This window comes from Chaetura pelagica, unplaced genomic scaffold (genome assembly GCF_000747805.2).
Source record: "Chaetura pelagica isolate M959 unplaced genomic scaffold, ChaPel_1.0 scaffold37, whole genome shotgun sequence".
Taxonomy (NCBI): Eukaryota; Metazoa; Chordata; class Aves; order Apodiformes; family Apodidae; genus Chaetura; species Chaetura pelagica.
This window is the reverse complement of record NW_009954567.1, coordinates 4,434,052-4,456,551: the sequence shown is the minus strand read 5'-3', so window position 1 is coordinate 4,456,551 and position 22,500 is coordinate 4,434,052. Positions and strand designations below refer to the sequence as shown.

Here is a 22,500-nt window from a genome sequence, read left to right as displayed (position 1 = left end):
TAAGAAGTAATAAAATAGTATATAGCCTAACCAGGGAAATTTTCTTCAGGATCAAGAACAGTATTGGCAAATGTGTATTTACTTCTGAATTAGTTCATACAGATAAAAAGCGCCTGCAATTCTACCAGTTTTTCAAAAGTCTTTTTTAGTATGTCTATAAAGTAGAAAAATAGCATAAACAGCCCTCCTACCATATGAGAAAGTTGGTCTTCAGTGCTCGAGTAGAAATTTCTAATCTAGAATATCCTAGAGGTCCTTTCTGAAGCTTATTGTCTTTTCCTTGTTCGTTAGCATTCAGTGAGCTTCACATTTGATCAGTAAAGCCTCAGCTGCATTAACCCGAGTTTGAGTTAGATGTTCTCTGGAAGAAATGCCTCTCAAGGAATATATATCTTTGTACAGATAGAATGAAAATACTCCATTCTGAGGTAATAGAGACACATAAACCAAATTTCAAAATAGCTTTCAAAAACAGTTGAAACACAACTAAGATGAAATGTACCAACAGCACCTCCTGTCAGCTCTTGCATGAAGAGATCTCCGTTTGATGTTGTCAGCATTGTTTTATTTATGATGATGATGATGGTGATGATGTCTTCCATCTTCAACTGCAGCAGGGCTGATATAGCATCTCAGATCTACAGTGTATGAACACCTCCACTTCCACACTGGCCAGAATAAATTACAGCTTGTCTTTGCTGGATGCCTGGGATCATTCTAGATGCCTAGGATTGACTTAGATGGCTACCTTAAATTTTTAGAGACAGTTTAAGTAATCTTTTTTAATTAATAGAAGCCAAACCTGTCCAGTTTTTGATGGGACAAACCACGTAAGATCATATATAATAATGTTCTTGCTCTTTCAACACCTTCGTACCCTGCTGCTATCTTTTTGTTTTTAAAAAGTAAGCATTGTTTTATGACTGCCTTTGTAATATTATAGGTATAAAAGCATGCAACTTCTATAGAAGAAGTCTTCATTGGGACTTAAGTTTTAAAGATATTTTGTGCATATAAAATGAAATGTCATAAACATAAGGCTAGAAAAACAATTCTGGTTTCTGTGACAGAATTGTTTATATTTACAATATGAAAAAGACTTGTGTTTAAATATCTGTGAAATATTATTTGAAAATCAGAATTTACAAGAATCAGTTTTCTGAATATGCTGCATTTTTTTAGTGAACAGGAATTTGCTGTGCTTTTAAGAGCTTCATATATTACTTAGTACTAAATGGAATTTGAAGGGGTGTTTGATCATCAGTTGTAACTTAGAGAAGAATGACACTTAAGTAAATGTGGAGAATGTGATAATAAAAGTGTGTTAAGATTATTTCATTTCTTGGCAGGTATGCTTTCTATAAAGCTACCATTATTCAGATAGTTTGTTTCCCAAGTTTTTAGGGAACCAATACTTTTCACCAGCATCAAAATCTTAAATTCTATGTTACTTCAGAATAAAGGTGTACAGGTGCTCCAAGCTGTATATAGTGATCTCCAAATGCAGAAATATCAGCAGTTATGGTTACAATCCACATTAATGTATGGAAATAGAAAGTGACATAACTAATTAACCCTGATTCCTACCTTGAGGGGAACAATAGTTTCAATAAATGCTATCAATGTTTGTGATCCTAAATTAAAATAAAATTATTTTTCAAGACCATACTTTAATTTATTTTTTCTTTTTATTTATAATGACATTTAAGGATGTGAATCAGTATGGATACTATTTTGAAGACATAACCAATGCTTTTATAACATTGACTAGAAATATATGGAGAGCTACACAGAAAATGGAATTTTCTTATGATATGGTATAGGGGATATGTTTGAAAAGGTAGAGAAAAAGTGCTAATCTCCAAATACTGTGAAACAGTATTATGTAGTAGTAATTATGTTCACATTCATACACTTTATGTTGAACAACATAATGGTGAAATATGCTAGTTTTCCCTTTCCTCCTTATACATGTTCTAACGTCACTAAGAAAAGGGTTTTTAAAGCTCTGGTAACATTTACAGATATAGGGAAGTTGAAAGTTTTCTTATTTTTTCAATGTAGGCTGTAAATAAAATCTAAGCTATATGAAATGCATGCATAGATTTAAAAGACACCTTTTAAATAATAATAAGTACAGCACGCTACAAAAATGAGTGCAAAGTTTATAAAGAAGTTGGTATCTTACAAACTAAGTGGGCATTTTTATGGGCAAGTTATAGTTCATGCTTGAGGTTTTACATCTAATACAAGAATACTTGTTCAGGCATGCCTACCATTTTGTCACAGTAGTATAGATTTACTGTTAACATTATTATTCTTCACTGGTGCACTTTACGACCCTTCTGTGACCTTTGCTTCATTCTTCATAAGTGTTTTGAGAACAATGCGTCTATCCAACATGCTGAGGCACGGGAGGAGTTTGTAGCATTGTACTTGGGTCACAGAATCCCAGAATGGTGTAGGGGTTGGAAGGGACCTCTGAAGATCATCTAGTCCCCGCGCCCCCATGGCAGAGCAGGATCCTCTGGAGCTGATCCCACAGAACATGTCCAGGCAGGTTTTCAATCTCTCCAAGGATGCAGACTCCACAACCTCCCTGGGCAGCCTGTTCCAGTGCTCTGTCACCCTCTGAGTAAAGAAGTATTTTTTCATATTGAGGTTAAATCTTGTGTTTTCCAGTTTGTGGTCATTACCACTTGCTCTGTCACTGGACACCACTGAGAAGAGTCTGACCCCATTCTCCTGACACCTGACCTCTAGATATTTATAAATACTGATGGGATCCCCCCTCTGCCTCTTTTTCTCCACACTAAACAGACCCAGCTGCCATTTCTTCATAGGGCAGATGCTCCAGTCCCTCAATCGTCTTAGTGGCCCTGTGCTAGACTCTTTGAAGTAATTTCTTGTCCTTAGTGATCAAGATACTTAGCTTGAAAATGACCCATTTCACTCTTTGTATTATTTATTTTATCTCTCCCAGTGCAAATTACTAGTAGAATAAAGCTTCAGACTGAAGTTTATTTTCTCTCTTAGGTCGCAAGCTTTACTTTTCCTAAAGAAAGAGTTAGATGTAGTTATACAGCTGTAGATCAGCCTCAGATGCTCAAGTGCTTGGTTACTGTAACTTTGTTGCCTCACCTGACTCAAGTTTCTCAGTCTGGTATGCTTCTTCCTTGCACTGTTGATTAAGTGGCAGAGAAAAGCAAGAGGCACTGCTTTAAAAGAATTAGGTCTGATTCCTGTAACGTATGAATCTGTAAGTGACTAAAAAAAAATGAACATAGCCTGTTGTGTACAGAAAAAGGGAAATATAGAGTTGTCTGCTCCAAACCTTAAGAAAGATAGGAAGTGGTTTGGTGTGCAGATCCTTAGTACTACAGAGATGCAGAGTACAGCAGAGATAATTGATTGTTAATGAAGAAAAGCAGTTCACTCGAGTAGCACATTTTGGATAACTTCAGTGATGTAAAAGTAAAGATACAGTATAAGCCTCAGTGAACAGTCCTGAGGAGTTTTCATATTGGTTCAGATCTGTCTACCCTGAATCTTAACTGTTTGAATAAGAAATCAGAACAGAAGCATCCAGGCTGTCTCACAAAAATAACTCCTGACAATCATAACCACTGTAGTTTAGAACTACCCAACAGATCAGTAACCTCATTTTTAATACAGATTAAATTCCAGGTAAGTGCAGTATTGTTCCTTAGCAAGATAAAGGAAGAGCAGATGAGAAGTTTACATTTCCATCCTTCCCTCTGCTTGTGCTCCAGGGTCCCTGGTTATCTGTTGCTGTTTTGTTCAGTACAGCTGAGGCTGTTTATCTCCCCTGTGATTTCTGAGGTCAGATCTGGAGTTGGATGTGCATTACAAATAATTATCTCAGATAATCTGTTCAGATATAAAGATAAACAGATTGCCAAGGAAAAAATTACAGATGTTAGTAAAAGAAATAGGCAAAGAGCAGTAGTCAGTGTGCTGCCTTTTTATTTTTAAGAAGTATACAAACCATAGAGAAATGGCAGGAGTTTCAAGTGTAGTTTTAGTTCTAAGTGTTTCTGCTTTGCACAGTTCTTACATGTAATGTAGGTGCTCTCTTTGGAAAAGAGGCACCATAATGCTTGGGAAGAAAAGAGCTGCTGGGTAGGTGGAAAGGTATCTTCCTAGAAAAATTCCTTTGTCACCAGGGGTGACTTTTTAGTCTGTCCTCACTCATCTGGCTGTTCTTTTAAAGACATAATTATACTGCTAGTTTTAAACAGGCTCTTTAAGACAATAAGAGAAATACAGTCTGCATCAGTTTAGTTTGAAAAAAGTTAAGTAAATTATAACTATGGCTCCATGAAGAGTATTCTGTATTCCATCCCTTCTTCCCTGTGTTCCCAGTCCAATCAAATTGCAAGTATACTTTTGTAAAAGACATAGCTTTAATGTAATCATGGCCAAATATAATTAACATGTTCTGGTGGAAATAAAACTGGTACTTTGGATGGAAATGTGTTTTCATCTGCAATCCTGGCTATAGGAGTGTAAATTACTGGTCTGTAATGGCTTGCTGCCACTGACATCTTTGGAAATACATGACAGTAATTGCAAACCTCTTTTTTTCCAAGCATCAGGTAAAATTACCTGCACCTAATGATCAGTTTCCTCCTAAATTCAGAAGCAGAGGCAAGCAGAAGAGCCTTACTGGAAAGGAGTAGGTGATTTAGGTAAATTAATATTTATAAAACATGAGAATCCTATAAAAAGGCATTGAGTTCCTGTATGCATCAGGAATCACAGCTTCTAGTCACAAACATGCTTTGTATCAGGCATGTTGCCGCCACCATCAGCAACATATTCTTTTTCACAAGGAGAGCTGAGAGAAGAAAGCAAGTTATTAAAATACAACATTTGTTCTTTCCTCCCCCTCCCCCCCCAAATATTTCATTTCCCAGACAGGTTAAGTCTGTCATGTCTTTGACAAATGGAATACACTAACTAGGGATAAGCTAGATATCAGATATAGTCAGCATGATTAAGTTAAACTTTCCCACATACCCAAATGCCCATTTCTGCAAAAGAGCCACTCATAGAGATTATTAAAACCAAATTTTTAATGAAAATTATATTATTTTAAGAAATTATACAACAACAATTCAAAAGGGCCTGTTTCTACTTGGAATTTTAGGAAATGATGATGGTTCAGAGCTAGATCAATAAAGTACATTTTAAATTGTAAAACTGTGATTCAGTTTGTTGTGTTGGGCATCTAGGTTCTTCCCTCCCCAAAAATATATTGATGTCAAAGACTGATCAGAATAATAAACATAGTTCTGAAAGTTTGATTATAATACATGCAAGCTCAGACAACTTATTTTTAGAACTGTATTTTTAATATGAAAGAAGTAATCTTCATTTGATGATATAATAATCTCAGGTGGCAGTCAGAGCTTTCCCACGTATACTATAGCATATGGCTTTCAAAATTTATGAGCTCTTATACGCTGAACTAGATATTTGCAGGCACTGCTACAGATTACGTATTTCATAGGTTCACATCCCATAGGCAAGGAAGTGATGCTTTATTGAAGTCCTTCCCCAGCCTGTAGGAAATATGCATCATTCACTGATGCTCCTTTTCTTATATCCATGCAATTAATGGGATTTGGAAGGAGTGATTAGCTCTTCCTTGTTCTTGTAGGTGCTTTATTTATGTCAGGCCAGTCAGGTACACGTTCATTAGTCAGGAATAACAGTAATTAAGCAAAGATAGTCTGTGATGAAAATATTTTCAAATAGATGCTTTGTTAATTTACTTCAAGTTCTAATTTGATAGTTATGTTGACGTTCTGTAGGTCCAAGAGTGTATTTAAGTAGTTCAGGATTTCTAAGGCACAAGGATTCTTTTGCCCTATTAATTTTTCCGGAGGCATATAATCTTCGTTGATAGTTAATTTTTTGCCTGCCAAGTGCCTCCCAGGGGATTCTTACTGTATTTTCTGCTGATGTTGCTTTCATTATGACATACCATGAGAAAACAGAGCTGTAAAGGGAAAGCTCCAAGTCACTCCATGGGTGGATGCAGCGAGGGCGTGTGCATACAGCATGGCCCTGGGAATTGCAAAACCCACATTTGTTTGAATTATCATTGGCTGCTAGGTGTCTGTACTGTTGCAGCAACATCATTTATTCTCTTTTTGTTCTTTTTAAGTAATTCAGGTGTCGATTCCACAATGGAAAGTCCATATCTGTTACAGTACCAAATTAGGATTGAGTGCTCTATGTTGCAAGAATATTGTTTTATTTTCATTTTAAGCTGTGGGGGGGGGGAAAAAAAAGTTAAATGCTTTCAGAAGTCTTTGGAAGAGAAGAAAGTTCTGTAGTTTTGTGGTATTTTGAGACCTGAATAAACTCAACAGAACATAACTGATCCTGATTCTCCACTTAAAGTTCTCTTGTACTATGTGTGTTCTTTTAGGTCTAACATGATTACTGTGAAGGTGACATTACATTTTAATAAATGTTTGATGCTGTAGAATAGTAATGGGTGTTTCTCTCCTCCTTTTTTGGGCAGTTTTGGAATGAACCATGATGGAATTGGAAATTCCTGTGGGACCAAAGGTCATGAAGCAGCAAAGCTAATGGCAGCTCATATTACAGCAAACACCAACCCTTTCTCTTGGTCAGCCTGCAGTCGGGATTACATCACCAGTTTTTTAGAGTAAGTAATCTCTCAAGAAGAAACAAGAGGTTTCAAATAATTTACACCCTTCCAAATAAATAGTAGAGATACCATGACCTGTTCTGATGGGTTCCATTTTAAGAATTAACAGACAGAAATATAGCAAGTCACTTATGATTACTTTTTTTTTTTGGTAGAGCATTCTTTCTGAGTCATGGCGAAGGTTTCTTCTACTCCATTCCCCACCTTACCTCTTCTCATTTTTAATGCGTTCAGAGCATTTTTAAGTGCTAATCTTATCTCATTACTTCATTAATTTGAGGGTGAGAAATAGAGAAGGGTGGAATTAGTTTATCAGTGGTGGGAAGTATTTATTTTTTTAAATACATGCATAATGTGAGGGAATCTAATAAAGGGAATAAGGTTGTAGCCCTATTCCTTGTACATTTATATTAGTACCTTAAAATTATGCTAACATAATACTTTTGTGGTGGCTGTTATCTAGCATTTGGGGGCCTGTTTATCACTTCTAGAGTTCTACTCTCTGTTTCGTTTAGGTCTGTTTCATGCTCTCCTCTGAACTTCGTTTTGTTCCTGTAATTGTCATGACAACAAATTGTCTATTGATAGGACATAATTCAGCAGATATTCTCATATCTTCTTTTAGAGAAAGAAATGGGATAAAATGATGTGACTTGTGTTCGGTGCAAACGTAATAGAGCTGAAAATTTGGAATAACGTTCCGGCACAGTTTTAAATGTCAGCCTGAACAACATTTCTGGTTTCTTTACTTCAAATGTATGCAAGGATCTTTCAAGTTTTTACATCTAGTTAGAGGCATTTTTAGCTTGTTCCTCCTCTACTTAATGTTGTTTGTTTGTTTGTTTGTTTTAATTCATTTTATTATTTACTGTTAGCATCTCTATTCTTGTTTTCCATTCTCTAAATTTGATTCACTCCTAACTTTCATTTCTATGTCTTGAGGAATGCCAGTGAAATTGTAGTTACATTAGCAGAAAGCCAGAATTGTGCTGTGGTGAATCTGTTCCCATAGTTCTAATCTCTTCAGGTCTTTCAAGGTACTTCTCTGTCATTGCCAGTGTTGCAGCTCTACTCAAATTACTACCATCTGTGAATTTAATAAAAAAATCATTACTGAAGATAGTAAGTGATACTTGAACTAAAGTTGAAAAAACAATAAAATCTACACATAGCAGCTTCAATAACAGAATATATTTTGCAATATTTTAGTTGTAGTTTTGCAACCCAGAATGTAGACGGAGTTTTTTTTCCAAAGCCACTTTGGATAAACATGATTTTATGCATTGCAGTTATGAATAAATTTTCCAGTTATATAGGTTACTGTGTTAAATAACATACTAAGAGCCAAAGATAACTTCTCCTTCATCCTTTAAATTTGCAATCTATTCTTTTTTTAAAGTCAGATTTCTCAATAATGATCTGTTTATTATAAATATATGTCTCTTATTTTTTTGTGGTTCTACTATCCTATCCTAATATCCTAAATGAGTTTCTACTTTTTAAAATAGTTGTTTTATTATTTCATAAAGCAGAATAATGTGTTAAACAGTAGTTCTTTTCTCCAGTTTCTAGGTTTCTGCTCAGCTTTTCATGTAATCTTGTCAACAACAGCAAGAAGCTGTTGAGATAGTTACACAGGTACCTGCAGGACAGGTGTTGGAAGCCTAGATCACTTCTTTTTTACCCATTCATACCTTCCCTTAAGGCAGAACAGTCTGAAGAGCAGATACTTTTCTATTACAGGTAATGATCAGTGAGCAAGAAGTGAAGAAAAATAGTGAGTTCCATGTGGTAGCAATTCCCTGACTGCTCCTACAAAAGCAGAACAGTCTGCAGCATCCAGGCAGGAAAAAATATTCTATTTTTTTCTAATAATTCTTCATAACTTAGCAACAGATGAGGAAAATGCTGGTCTAGAGCTTTAGAGGCAGAGCCTCAAGATACTATCATCTGTATTTCCAGATGTTTATTCCAGATAGATTAGACTCTGCCCCCTTTCTTCCAATTTTTCCTTGAGAATGGGAAAACAGCTGGGATAGGATCCAGTAGGCTACAAACAAGGAAGGCAAGTGGGGTTTTTTCTGTGCTGAATGAGTATGGCAAGTTTGGGATTAATTTAGCTGTGTCTAAGAAAGATAGAACACAGTGGGATGAAAGCAGGAAGACAAGGCTACGAGCTTGTATGATGTACTGCAACACCTCGTTGATTTATGGGCTTGGATCTGGGTACAAGTTTGGGCAGGGCTGTCATGGCACCAGAATGATGCAGTTGGAATGAAATGAGCTAGAAGTTCATTATGTGTTCACAGTATTATATGGTAAGGCAGATTAATGTGAATTTACTAGTTTACCTTGCTACCTTTACACTAGTTTACCTTTACTTTTACACTTGCTACAGCAGTTTTGCACTGTGGGTCAATCTGTAGTGTAGACACCACATTTTCCCTCTTCAGGCAGAAGCATTGTGAAACAGAGATTGTCCTGGTGACACTCAAGGTAGAGCCTCATCTTCATTCTTCCCTTCCTCAAGACTTTGTTAAAACGACACCCAGAAACAACTTTTTCAGACTGAGCCTACTGAGGAATAGTCATTATCACTTGGAAGGTATCAGTTCAGTCAGGCACTGGCTGGGAAAACTATTTTGTAGGATAGCCAAACAGAAGATGAGACGAGGTAGTGGCTTTAAACTGGAAGAGGATTGATTTGAATTAGACATTAGGAAGAAATTTTTCACTTTGAGGGTGGTGAGACACTGGAATAGGTTGCCCAGGAAGGTTGGTGGATGTCCCCTCCCTTTAAGTGTTCAAAGCCAGGCTTTGAGGGGCTTTGAGCAACCTGGTCTGGTGGGGGGTGTCCCTGCCCATGGCAGGAGGGTTAGAACTAGATGATCTTTAAGGTCCCTTCCAACCCAAACCATTCTGTGATTCTATCAATGTAGCTTAAAGGATGGCAATAAGACAAATCAAAGCTATGCATTGCTAATAGATGTAAAAAATATATATCTATAAATAAGGAAAGCCAGCATGGGCTCTGTAATCACCAAAGAAAATAATCTTTTCCCAGGGAAAACCCTCCTTGTAGCACATAATAGCTGTTGTCTGTCAAGCTTTATGTTACATTGAAAGATTGTCTGCATCTAGTTCATATGTGCTTTACAATGGCTTAAAATTTCATTAACCTCTTAAGAATTGAAATACAGAAATACTGAGAATTGAAACATTGGAGAGCAGTGTCAGAGAACAGAAATTCTTGTGAGAGGTGTAGAAACCTTTAACTTCTGTTTATAAGAGACATGAACCAGGCCTAAAATTATTGTTTGTGACTGAAAAACAGTTAGTATGAATTTCATTCTAAGCAGCATGTTTGTGTGTTTATGTATTTATATGTGTATTTTTAATACATATAGGTATATATTACATGCAAGTTTCATTATATCCAGTATAAATTGTATTTTTACAGTGTGCCTGCAGAGCTGTGCAGAGACCTAGGCATAAAGAAAACTTTCTGCTTAGAGTCTTTTATTTAGTTACTTTTATGTTTTGCAGTAAGAAAATCTGTGTGATTTCTGGAACCATATTAATCCTGTCAGTATGAGATAGGTGAAGGTGTTAGAGGAAGCCAGATGGCTAACTCTGGCTTTCAAAAGCGGAATTGTCTTTTGAAGGTGACGGTAGTGTGGAACCAGGAGTCTTAAAACTATTGGAATAAGTAAAATCTCTCACAAGAAATTCTTACAGAGTCTCTAGGATTGCCATACAGCAGGATTTAGATCTGAGATCACATCTTTCTAACTCTAGAAAGGAGCCAAAACTACCTTAGTCCAAACAAACCCATAAAGACAATGTAAAAATCATCCAATGTTTGGGCCTAAACATGATCTATCCAAGAATCTTGAATGTGCAAGTGGATGTACAGTATAAAACAAATCCATCTTTATGTGCCTCATATACTGTGGCAAATTGGCCAGTCCATTTGTACTCCAGAAATCTAAATTAACTTTAAAAAAAAGTATAAGTCAAGACTAATTTAGAAAGGTAGTTGCTTCAATCATATAAAAATTTCATGTCTGCTTACAAATCACTGGAGAAAATGTACTTTCAGTATTATCTGCTGACCTATCCCTTGGATTATATTATTTTTTCTTTAACGTTTACTAGGGGGTTTTGTTTGTTTGCTTGTTTTTGTTTGTTGGGGGTTTTTTTTAGCTTACAGGTAGTTGAGTGTATGTCCCCAGCTACTGTAGGTTTCTGAAAATTTGGAAGTCTTCTATTTTTCTTAAAAGGCTATCCAGTTAAAAAAAGCAACCACCATTTCTGTAATCATAGGCTGGCAATACATTTTTGAATGTTGGCTTTGCAAGTATTACTCTTTATCTACCTCTCAGGTTACTTAAATGTGAAGAAATTTTAAGGATGGAATCAGCAGCAGATGCTCATTAACTTATTTGTAGAATATTTGATGAAATAGGTATTTTATATCTTATATTTTATATATTAAGGTATTGTATAGCTTAATATCTCCCAAACTCTCAAAGCCAAATATCCAGAGATTTTGGTAGGTGGATGCTTTCAACAGATGGATAAATAGATTTTTCCTAATATAGCTGCTGGATAACTATTCAAATGAATAAAATAATGTTTTGTAACACAGACCATATTGTAGAGAAAATTATGCTTTTAAAAAATAGCAAATTATCTATTACCAACCAAAAGAAAAATTGAGTATTGTGAAAAGACTGTGCAAAATTAGTGTCTTTGCTATGAAAAGAAGAAAAGACACAGAGACAGCCTTGCGTAAGATATTGGAAAGAAGTAGAATTTATCATGATAATGAGTGGTAAGTCCCTATCAATATCTGAGTTTTCCTAACATTCAAGAATGCTTTAATTTAATAATACTATTCTGGTTCATTTTAATTTTAAACCTACCACTCCAAATAACACTTCCATTACTTATGTCCAGATTCTGCAAAGATTAATGCTGTTATCTGTAGACTATTGAGCAATCTGCAGAGTTTGGTCCTTAATGTCAAGTTCAGCAGCTTTTGTAACTTGTACAGAAATATATTTTGGTGCTCTATTGAAATTGGTTGTTATTCAATAAAGGTATGTAAGAAATATGAAGTAAGATTCTATTAGGAGCCAAATGTTATATATAGGCATGTAAATAATTAATGTTTTCCATCTATGTATATGCATAGAATGCACTGTGCTTCTAGTTAATAATTTTTGCTATTGTTTTTTCCATAGTTTTATGAGTAATTTGGTAACAGAATTATAGAAATTATTACGTATAGTATCCATATGTATGTGCATATGATAGTTTAGCTAAAACAGATAATAAAAATATGTATAATATATTTGATTTATCATTGTTAATCATAGCTTACTTGTAGTCCACATAATTATTATGGAGAGCAATTCTGTAACACTTGAAACTTATTTTCAGTGCTGGTGTTCCAGGACTTTTTCTTCAACCATTGAAGGAACATAAACTTGGGAAGGTCTACATCCATGCTTTTTGCTTTTTCTCTTAATTGGCCTCGAATGCAACAATAATATCTGTACTGAAGTGGTGATCCCCAGTTTTGCATTGTTCAGTCTGTAAAGATACTAACATTGGATCTCTTGTTGCTGTTATTATGATCAAGCAGTTGTTAGTGATAGCATGATTGAGATCTTAAGCTTTCAGTGAATGCTCTAGTATCCTTGATGTCCTTCCAAACAGAAGGTTAATTTGATAACCTGTCGTATTAAAAGATAAAGCAATGTTTAAATTTTACTGTATAGTGTTTTACGAACATCTCTTGAGACTACACTGGAATACTGTGATGAACTGACATCAAGCTTAGCTACTTCATAATTGAAACCAGTGCCACTATCTCCCAAAAAACTTAATTGAATTAACATAAAATAAGGAATATGAGAAAGTCTTTGAGTACTAGTATTATCTTGTGGAGTAAATAGAATATAAGAATGAGTTTGGGATCATATTTCTATTGCAGATGCTAAAGATTTATCTGCTCATTGTTAAAAAATGTAAATGCTCTGCAGAGATATCCTGTAGGCTTTTTGACTTTGTATAAGCTTCCTTTATAAGATAGAATCACAAAGCACAAAAGCAATTATGAGTAGAAGTTTTCTAAAATTGCAGAGATTAAGGTATTTGAGCATTCTTTTACTTCCTATTATTTTTTGTACCTTTACACAAAGGGTTTTTAAACATTTGTAGACCTGAATGTGAATAACTATTAGATCTTTGTTTATGAAGTGCACCAATGCCATTATACTTCTTGCACCCTTTTGGTTTATTGCCCTTGCCTGAGCAGACTGTTTTTTCCTCAAGTGTTTGAGTTTTGTTTTGGTGGAGCAAAGAGAAAGGAATAAGAACAAGGACATAGACTCAAGAGAATTACACCAGTAGAAGTTGTCTAGAAGGATTATATGGTCATCAGGCTAAATTCATCTTTTGCACAGCTTTGGTGAGACCTTTCAATACCAATGGAAAAGTCCCTGGTTTTATTACTGTGTTTTATAACACATGCTATTTCTTTTCCAAAATACTTCAGGTCACACGATACAGTATCATGTTCTCACACTAAGTTTGTAAAATTTGTCAGTTTTGTTCAAGCTCTTTAGCAAAGTGATAGAACTGAAGCAGAAGGAAAGAGAGCAATAAATTTTCAATCTGAGAGGTGGTGATGTTATGTAGCTAGTAAGTGAATGACTGCAATCTTCTTGTTTTTCACTCATACAACAGTACTTCATTATGGTGAAAATCCTGTCATTAGAGCAGAAAAGGCATATTTTTATATTCACTGTAAGAATTTTTACTTATAGTTCTGCAATTCTGTGTCTTGTGGAGTAGGTTAAGACTTTTATTTACAAGTTTGGTGAATTGAAAGATTGAGATCTTATTCTGTAATCTAAACCATGCAAGGGTACATATGCCTACAGACTCACTGAAAGTACTCAGTGAGCGTTTTTAACTGCAGTGCCCTTGGATCTCTGTTTACAGGATCACACTTTACAGACCAGACTGCTCTATTGGAGTCTATGGAAATGCTCCCATCACATGCAATACTAGCTCAAGCTGATGTCAAATGCTGAACTTCCCACTGCTTGCTTAAGCAAAGCTCCTAACTACAATTTGGTTCAAACAATGCAGAAAATAAGATTGTATTTGAGTAGTTTTCATATTGGAATTATTAATATATATACAAGCAAAATACAACACTGAAATATTTCAACAGGATGTAGGGTAGTTTCCCAGCCTGTGCTTTTAGAAAATACATATTCTTGCAATAATTAAAAGTGGAACAAAGGAGCACGTAGGTTTTTTTATTAAATAGGTAGAATCACAGTTGATATTTTAAAGGTAGATTTCATCTGAGGGTGCGAGGGTGCGTGTGAGTGCGCGCAGGTGAAATCACACAAAATTCCTTGGAATTAATATCACTATAATTATTTTTTTTTCTGAATGTACCTGGTTCTTGTCTTAATTGCTGTTTGCCTTCTGTAATAGTTGGCAGTTGTTAGTTTCTTTTTTTTTTTTTCTTAAAGGGTTTATTGTGGCACTTCGAAGAATTGAATAAAATAGGGTTAATATAAAAACATAAAATGTGTAGTTAGAGGAGGCTTTTTGCTCTTTTTTTTTTATCTGCAGGTGAGAAGTGTAAAAATTGGAGATGTCCAAAAACAAGTGTAGAACATTCCCTTCTGAAATTTTGTTCCTTTGACAAGGTGCATGGAAAAGATTTTGAAAAAAAAAAACAAGTGCTGGCAGAATTTGTAGGAATGTCGGAAAAAAATTTTAAAGTGTTGGCATAAGAATTCTTTTTAAACCCTCACTTATTCACATGTGAAATGGAAGCAAAAAAGCATCTGTCCTCTTTTATGCACACTGACTAAATAAACCAGAATAATTATATTTAGCGAAGTACAGTTTTCAGAACAAACCTCTGCCTGCATTTGGCTTTCTTTGTTATTTATTCCACTACACTAAAATATTGTGGTTGAATATGGGCATATTTTGGAAAAACAAACACCAACCACCTAACGAAACTGAATGTAAAATAAGAAAAATATTAAAGTTTTCAAGGAAGATTATCTTAGTTCTTACATGAAGCTTTTAAGACTAAATATAATTAAATCAGTAGAAAAGATCTTAGATCCATACACATTTTTACACTCACCGTTGTATAGGTAAATATGAGATCCTTCAAAATTTTTAACACTGTAACTATTTTATTGACTTAAATTTAAGAAAAGCATGTATGTCAAAGTCCTACTTCTAAAAATATTTAGTTATATTAAAATTTAAATGTGTTTTATGTAAACCAATTGAGCTGCTCATATCTGTATGATTGTACTTAGCTTTTTGAAGGATCAGAAGGGTCATTAAGAATTGTAAAGTGAATTAATTTTGTTTGCTTAATTTGTTTATTTTTCTTTTTGTGACCAAATGTAGCTCTTCTTCAGTGAAAACAAATAGGAATCTTAAAACAAACATGAAAATCAGTCTTGTGTGGCTCAGAAATTATCACACATTAAAAAGAATAATATATGAACTCTATTCCACAATCTAAAACAAGTATATTTTGTTAATAATAATGATGAAAAATTATTATAAGATCTTAATTCCCTCTAATTATTTTTTCTTTTTACTATGGGTGTACCATCTTACTGTTTGTTTATTGCAATCATATTTATGTCACACCCAGTGCTGTTAAAAATAAGAACTAAATACATGATACTAGATATCATTACTGTGATTTACAGTCAGTAGAATTCCTAATTGATTTGGTCCTTTATGTTGAACAGTTCGGGCCGTGGTACTTGCCTTGATAATGAGCCTCCCAAGCGTGACTTTCTTTATCCAGCTGTGGCCCCAGGTCAGGTGTATGATGCTGATGAACAGTGTCGCTTCCAGTATGGAGCAACATCCCGTCAATGTAAATATGGGGTAAGAAGTCTTAATCCTTATGCTGAGTGTTCTGCTTAGTCACTTGTATATATTCTGTTCAAGCATAGATCTTCAGTTAGATGCAGTAGTGGGTTACAGATTTCCAGTAGCCTGTCTGGTGCCATCACAAGTAAGCAAAGGGTACATTTTAATCCTTATGCTGCATCTTTTGCTTGAGTCATTTGTGTGTAATGTACACCAAAATGGGTGGGTAACAACTGGGGAGAGCATTATTTAATTTTAGGAAAAAAAGGAGTCTAGAACCTGCTTCTTGTAAAGTGTTCTACAGAATTTTGTCTGATTTCAGTTAATTGAGACCAAGTTCATGTTGTACTAATCTTGAAACGTGAAATCTGTTGTGTTGGCTTTAACTTTTTAATTTAAAGCTGCATTTTTTAATTACTTCTGTACTTTTATTGAATTGTCAGTTCATGTTTTCTTTTTTTTTTTTTTTTTTCTGACATAGAGTTTATTGTTTCTCACATTGTTCAGACCTTCTTGTGGAAACCTGCATTATGGTTTTGGAAACAGAGGAACATTAAGCTAGATAGCTGGTTAGAATACTGAACAGCTGAGTACTAGCAAAGCTTTGACTGCAAGTACCAATGTGCAATAATTAAGGTAAATAAATTTACAGTAGAAATAAAAATCTGCACACTTAGCCCATGATGTGATAGATTTTGGAAAATCTCACATCCCAAATTTGTAGTAAAAAGATGCTTTCTACTGTGCTTGTCATCAAATAATCAGCTAAAATGAAATTAAATAAACTTTGAAGACATTTCAAGCAGTTTAAAAGTAAATGGTTTTAATAACAATTAAATTTTTAGATTATTCAAATAAAACACTGTAATCTTTGGATTTTAACTCTATTTACTTCTCTAAAGTCTAGCTACAAAAGAAGTCAATTTTTAATATCCCCGGGGTGATAAATACAACATTATTCTTGGGATGCCTCTTTGGCAGATGATAGTGTGCAAAGGAATTAAAAGCTGTATATAGCTGGCTGACTAGCTCCCTGAGTCTTTCCTGATCTCTCATGAAACCTCTCTTGGTCTTTATTGTTCCTCTTTAAGATCTCACTTCCCACCACTGTTCTTTAAGGGGCCTGTTTCCTATTGCTTTATCTAAGTCGTACCATCTTCATATCTTCCAAATTCACACCGCGCAGACTTGCGTTTTCAGGCTAAGGTAACCTGAAGATACATGTTCCATGATTTATAGCACAGCCTTTGGAGATATACCTAATACAGTACAAAACCTGGCTTTTTCACATATGTGTTATTTTTTTCAAAAACTGTTAAACTATGTAGTCATTGTTTTGATGATCACACTGCACAGTACACTTTCTTTCCTAAACCAGTTTCTAAACCACAAACAATTGGAAGTAATGAATATGTATAGATAGTCTTGGCTTTTTGCCTTCTGCTTTCTTTTTAAGTTTTTGTTGCAATTCACTTACAATTTCAAAAAGGAAGTTTTATCTTCATGTGACATTACCACTTCTCTGAATTGATATCGTGTATTGAGTTCCATCAGCGTACCATCATTGTGAACGTAACTTCTAGGTGTCTCAGGAAAAAAATCCCTGGTTTTAGTAATAGGATTTAGACTGGTGTTTTTAAGGTAGTTTAGAAAATCTTCATGTTCTTTCTGCTTTGGAATTCTCCTTAAATGTCTTACTAACCTTTAGAAAAATCACCTCTTTCAACCCTCTATGTTAATGTTAATCTGTTGCCTTTTCTCCCATATTTCCCTCTGTGTATTTATTTTCAAACTATTTGTTGCTTTTAATTATAGATCATGTCCTGATGCTGCAAAGACTTTTGCACATTCAGGTACCTAAAGCCTTTATCACTTAGTAACTTGGAGTTAAATACGTGGAAAAGTGTTTAAACAATGGAGGCATCATAACTAAAATACTAAAGGGGCTGAATGTTTCTGCCTTTTTCTGTGTGTATTTACTGACAGGGAGCTAATTTGGCCTTACAAGGAGCAATTTGGTTGTTGTTTTGATACTATTGTAAGTACTAAACCTAGTTAAACTGTTTATTCACTGATGAACAGAGCTGTTCCAGCTAAAGTATTGTGACTATTGGTCAGATTTCCCTATATTGTTCAGCACATCAGATCGGACAAGAGTTCAGAGGGATACTTTAGCTCTTTGAGCTGAAAAAATAAAACTACATTTTAGAAAATTAGAGAGATCCTTTTAAAGTTATATGTGCATTGTTCTTTATACTATACTTTCCACTCTTTCTGATACAGGGGCAATTTTAGAGAATTTAAATTAAGGGATAATTTGAATAAAGAATTGAGAGGCAGTATCTCAAGGACCTTAAAATACTCCAATTTTAGGGTACACTTTCAGGTTCAGGAGAACATTAAGTTTATGACATACAGTGACCCAAATTTTAATAGTGGAAATGTCACTGTATGGTATTGACACGTAGCTTTTTCCTAAAGACAATACATACTTTCAGGTATCTTATGGGATTCGTTGCAGTGGGAGATTTTGAGGTTTGTAGGAACGGTGCTAGTTCCTGTTCATTTATATAGCTATGGAATGTGCTACATCTTCTGGAGTGATACAGTGTGAATTCTCTTCTAATGATTATCAAGTGTGTCACAGTTCTTTGCTTTGTTTGTATGCCAGTTCCCCTGATTGTTAAAAACCTTTTTCAATCCTTTAGTTTAGGTGAATGTAAAGAGAACTTCTTTAATTGACTTCTTGCCTCCTTAACCTTTGAGCATCTGCCTACTACTAGTTGGCTGTCAGCTGTCTCTGGGTTAATGCAGGAAAGAATTCCATTCTTGACTTCGGATTTATCTGTTTTATGAGTTGAAATAATACCTGGAATATGCCTGACTATAGAGATTTTGTTGTTCAAAATAATGCTTTGCTTTAGATCTGGTCCCCACATTTTTAGGACAGAGGCTAAAACCTCAGACATTTTAATAGCAGTTAATACTTTATACATATGGTTGATATTGCTGTGGTGCATTTTATGATCTGTGAAGCTGTTGGCTGCTAGCGTGGGTTTCAGAGATAGTGCCTTACAGTTCTTTGTTTATTTTATTGCATTTTGTTCTTTTTCAACATCATTGGTGTCAGTAAATACTTTGAATAGGGGAAAAGTGGATGAACACTCGTCTCCTTTGCATACATGGCTTCACTGAAATTACTAGGACTATTCTTGGTATTTCACACTAGAGTTTAACACATCAGGTAATGTATTTTAGCTGATGACAGGTCGCTCTCTTCTGTGTCATAGTCTTATGTTTGCAATTAAGTTCTCCAGTTAGTCTGCCAATGAAAACAGCTTTAAACTCAAATACCAATTTTTATTCACTTTTTGTTAGTGCATTTTGGAGGACAGATAGAGTTCAAGCTATGAACTTTCTGCTTGTAAACAGGCAAAATTAAGATACATTCTCAGAATAAGGAAATCTTGCCGTAGTTGTCTCTAGGAAGTTTTTTATGAGTTATGGGGAGTGGCCATAAAGTTAATTACCATTAATGGGAAGTTGCTGGGGAAGTGCAGACTACAGAAATACAGGACATGCAGTTGTCATAAATTCACTGCTTCCTAATTTCCCATATGCCAGTTCAGAGACACAATAGTTTAACTGAATTAGCTAGTAATGACCAAAACAAAACAACATTAGTCAGTTGACTTTTAAATTCAGAAGAGTAAACAGATTGCTGTGCACAGTGGTTGTACAGTATTTCTTCTAGGGCAAAATACCCTGAATTACAATTGACCCCTGTAATCAGGTAACACAAACTTTGATATTAGTGAATTAAACTATTTATTTTTTTTATGATACACTGATTCAATTGCAAATTACTTCAGTTAAACAGAGAGTTGTATTAAACATGATTGAGTGTTTTTAAAGAATAGTGGAAGCAGATTCTGGAAGCTGTTGTTTCAAGAAGGGCAGAGAAGCCACTGAAGTAGTTTTGCACCATAACTACCTTTGTTCCTTCAACTATTGATACTATGACTAGAATTGTGCATTAATTTTAATCCGTACATAGTACTTAGTAACTCACTGAAAAGTGACTTTTTCTCCCCCAGCTCTGTATGTAATACCATGGCTTAAGTTTCTTGGTGTTTATAAGCAGAGCAAAATCAGCTTGATCAGATGGATTTATATTACAATACTTAGAAATTGGAGTTTAAAGTAGTATTAGGTGACGAGAGGAACTGAAGACCTTGGTTTCATACTCTTTTGATTTTATCAACCTTTCAATTATTTTTTATTCATAAGGTCTTGACTCGCTAGTCAAGTGCAAAAAAATTTTTCACTATTGTGCAGGCATTGTGCTTATTAAAGTTTTGAGCTTTTTCTGGGTAAGGACTTACCAGATCATTCTGTAGTTAAGAACACTTGAAACACATTCAGCTTTTCCTTAAAGTGAATTTTTGTTCCTTTTTTTTTTTTTTTTTTTTTTTGAGATGAAGATGTGTATAGCCAAGGGAAATCCCAGAAGTTCTGCTCTTCCTGAATTCTGAAGGAGTTTTACATTCTTTTGTGTCTTTTTCTTAGAAGTTTATGTTGTCCCATTTCTTCTTTCCCAGGGACCTTCTTGTCTCCACCCCCTCTCTTTCTGTCTTTCTCTCTCTCTCACAAGAGACATAGATGTAACACCAATGTGTCTGGATCTTAAGAAAGTTGTTTAAAAAGTGCAAGGGGAAGCTAGTGATCAAGGCAGAAGGAGTGCATTAGATGATAGCAGAAGAAGTAATGGGATTCCAGATACTGGAATGTGGTTTTAATAGAGATGGGATAGGTTGCATGGGTTTGAAAGGAAAGATGCTACTTGAAGGTGTTTGAACTTGTGCGATTTGTAGAGTTTCCATAAGGTTCACATAAGCACCCAATATTTGGAAAAGAATGCTGGTAAAATAATACAAATGTACAACTTAAGCTTTGGATTCTATTTCACATTCTTTCAGCATGTTGTGATTCATTACATGCTGCACAACTTAGTGAGCATTTGGTAGTGGAGCACTGAAATGGTGACTTTTGGGTGCTTATCTGAACTAAACTTTGAACCTTCTGAAGTTCACCCATTATTACAATCTTCTAGTTTTAATCGTTGTCAGCAGTATTTCAGCATCGATGCTGAAAATATCCTTGGTTATGCTTTTCAGGTCTGAATTGTTAGTTACAATTCAAGATAATTCTTTTTATGCTCTATTTTAGCAAATGCTCATCAAGAGGTGCAGCATATTCTAGATTAAATGTGCTGAAGTAATGTAAAATCCTAATTAACATCTTAAAAGTTTATGAACAAACCCCAAAACTCCCATATTACTGTAGTCCAGTACACGTCGAGAATGTATTTCCCACCTTATTTTTTTTAGTATTATGGACCAAACTGCTATCTTTATTTGGAGGAATTAGTGTTGGAAAATTTAAGAACAGCACAGCAGTTTGGTCTTTGCTCATATTACTGAGTTTTCATTGTGCTGTATGGTTTCCTTTTATGATGATTATGATATAGGATGCTTTGATGTTACATAATTTGAAATGCCTATATGTAACTCTGCATGACACAACAGAAAGAGGCTCCATCATTGATAACACTTAGGCAAAAGGAAGATAATTTGATTTGCTGTTTTTTTTCTCTAGATGGGTTCAGCTTTGTTTAATTTACTGCAAATACAAGCATCCGAATTCCAAACTGAAGTCATGGAGCCCTAAGATACACCGTTACAGGTTGTCATCTATCTTGTCTTGATCTTGTGAAAGGCCTCAGCTTCAGTTTATGTTTCCTGGATTTTTAAAACACTTCCCTTCTTTGCTTTACAAATTAATAATTATTAATTCCACACATTTGGAGGCTGACTTTGAGGTCATTAATTAATTTCAGATTATGCTTCTTTCTCTTAATTCGGTAAATTATTCACACAAATCAAATGCTGGCCAAAGATATGTTAGCTTCATCCTGTGTCTGCCAGTGAAGAAACTACCCTAAAGGCTCGCCATAGCCCTTATGCTATGGTGGGTGGGTGTGGGTGGGTGTGCATGCACGTGTGAATGAATGTTGGAGTATGGAAAAAGCAGTATACTTTCTACTAGTGATTCTGGGCTTGACCTTGTTCCTCATATGTTTGTAAGGCTGGCTTATTGAAATCAGTTCGTTAGAGATGTTACCAATAGGATGGTGGTAGTAAGGGAATAGCTTAAATCAATGAAACTTACTAACTTATGAAACTAAGTTAGTACCGGGTATAGGGTTGAGCTTGAGAATGGAAAGCTTTATAACTTTGTTCAGAATTTTTCTCTTAACTTTCCAAAATCAGCTGAAAATAAGGACGACATACCCATAGTAGTACCTGGTAAAATTCCATTTTCATTTAATGAAATAACAGCACAGATGGATTCCCAGCTTATTTTTAGATACCTTATTTTTTCAAATTACTACTGATTTTATTTTTCATTTCATATACAGGGTGATGGAGTAGGTACTTTTGTTTCTGCTCTTTCTTTTAAATGCAAAACACCAGAGGAAAAAACCACCAGAAATTAATTTGGCTATATTTAAAAGAAATTACAAAAATAATTTAATTTCTTATTTTCATATCAACTACTTGTTCAAATTGATACATTAGGTTATTTTAGTTAATAAATCCTCTGTGTTTCACATAGCTTTCCATAAGGAAATATTATATTGACTTTGGGATATTGGTATGCCTATCTCTTCTTTCTGAGTTAAACAGATGTTTGTGCCCAAATATTAATAGTATGGTACTGCCCATAGTAATTTTACATTACTTCTGTTTTTGTATTTGGGGATTTACTGAGTCAAACTC

At 34.8% G+C, this 22,500-nt stretch overlaps 1 protein-coding gene across 2 annotated transcripts in view; it reads left to right on the top strand.

Moving 5' to 3' along the window:
- Positions 1-22,500, top strand: part of ADAMTS6 (ADAM metallopeptidase with thrombospondin type 1 motif, 6) — a 134,316-nt gene that overhangs the window by 55,902 nt on the left and 55,914 nt on the right. For both annotated transcript variants that reach the window (XM_010005365.1, XM_010005364.1), the window contains exons 9-10: positions 6,560-6,706; positions 15,532-15,673. In XM_010005365.1, the coding sequence (XP_010003667.1) occupies positions 6,560-6,706; positions 15,532-15,673 (289 nt within the window). The remainder of the gene's footprint in view (positions 1-6,559; positions 6,707-15,531; positions 15,674-22,500) is intronic.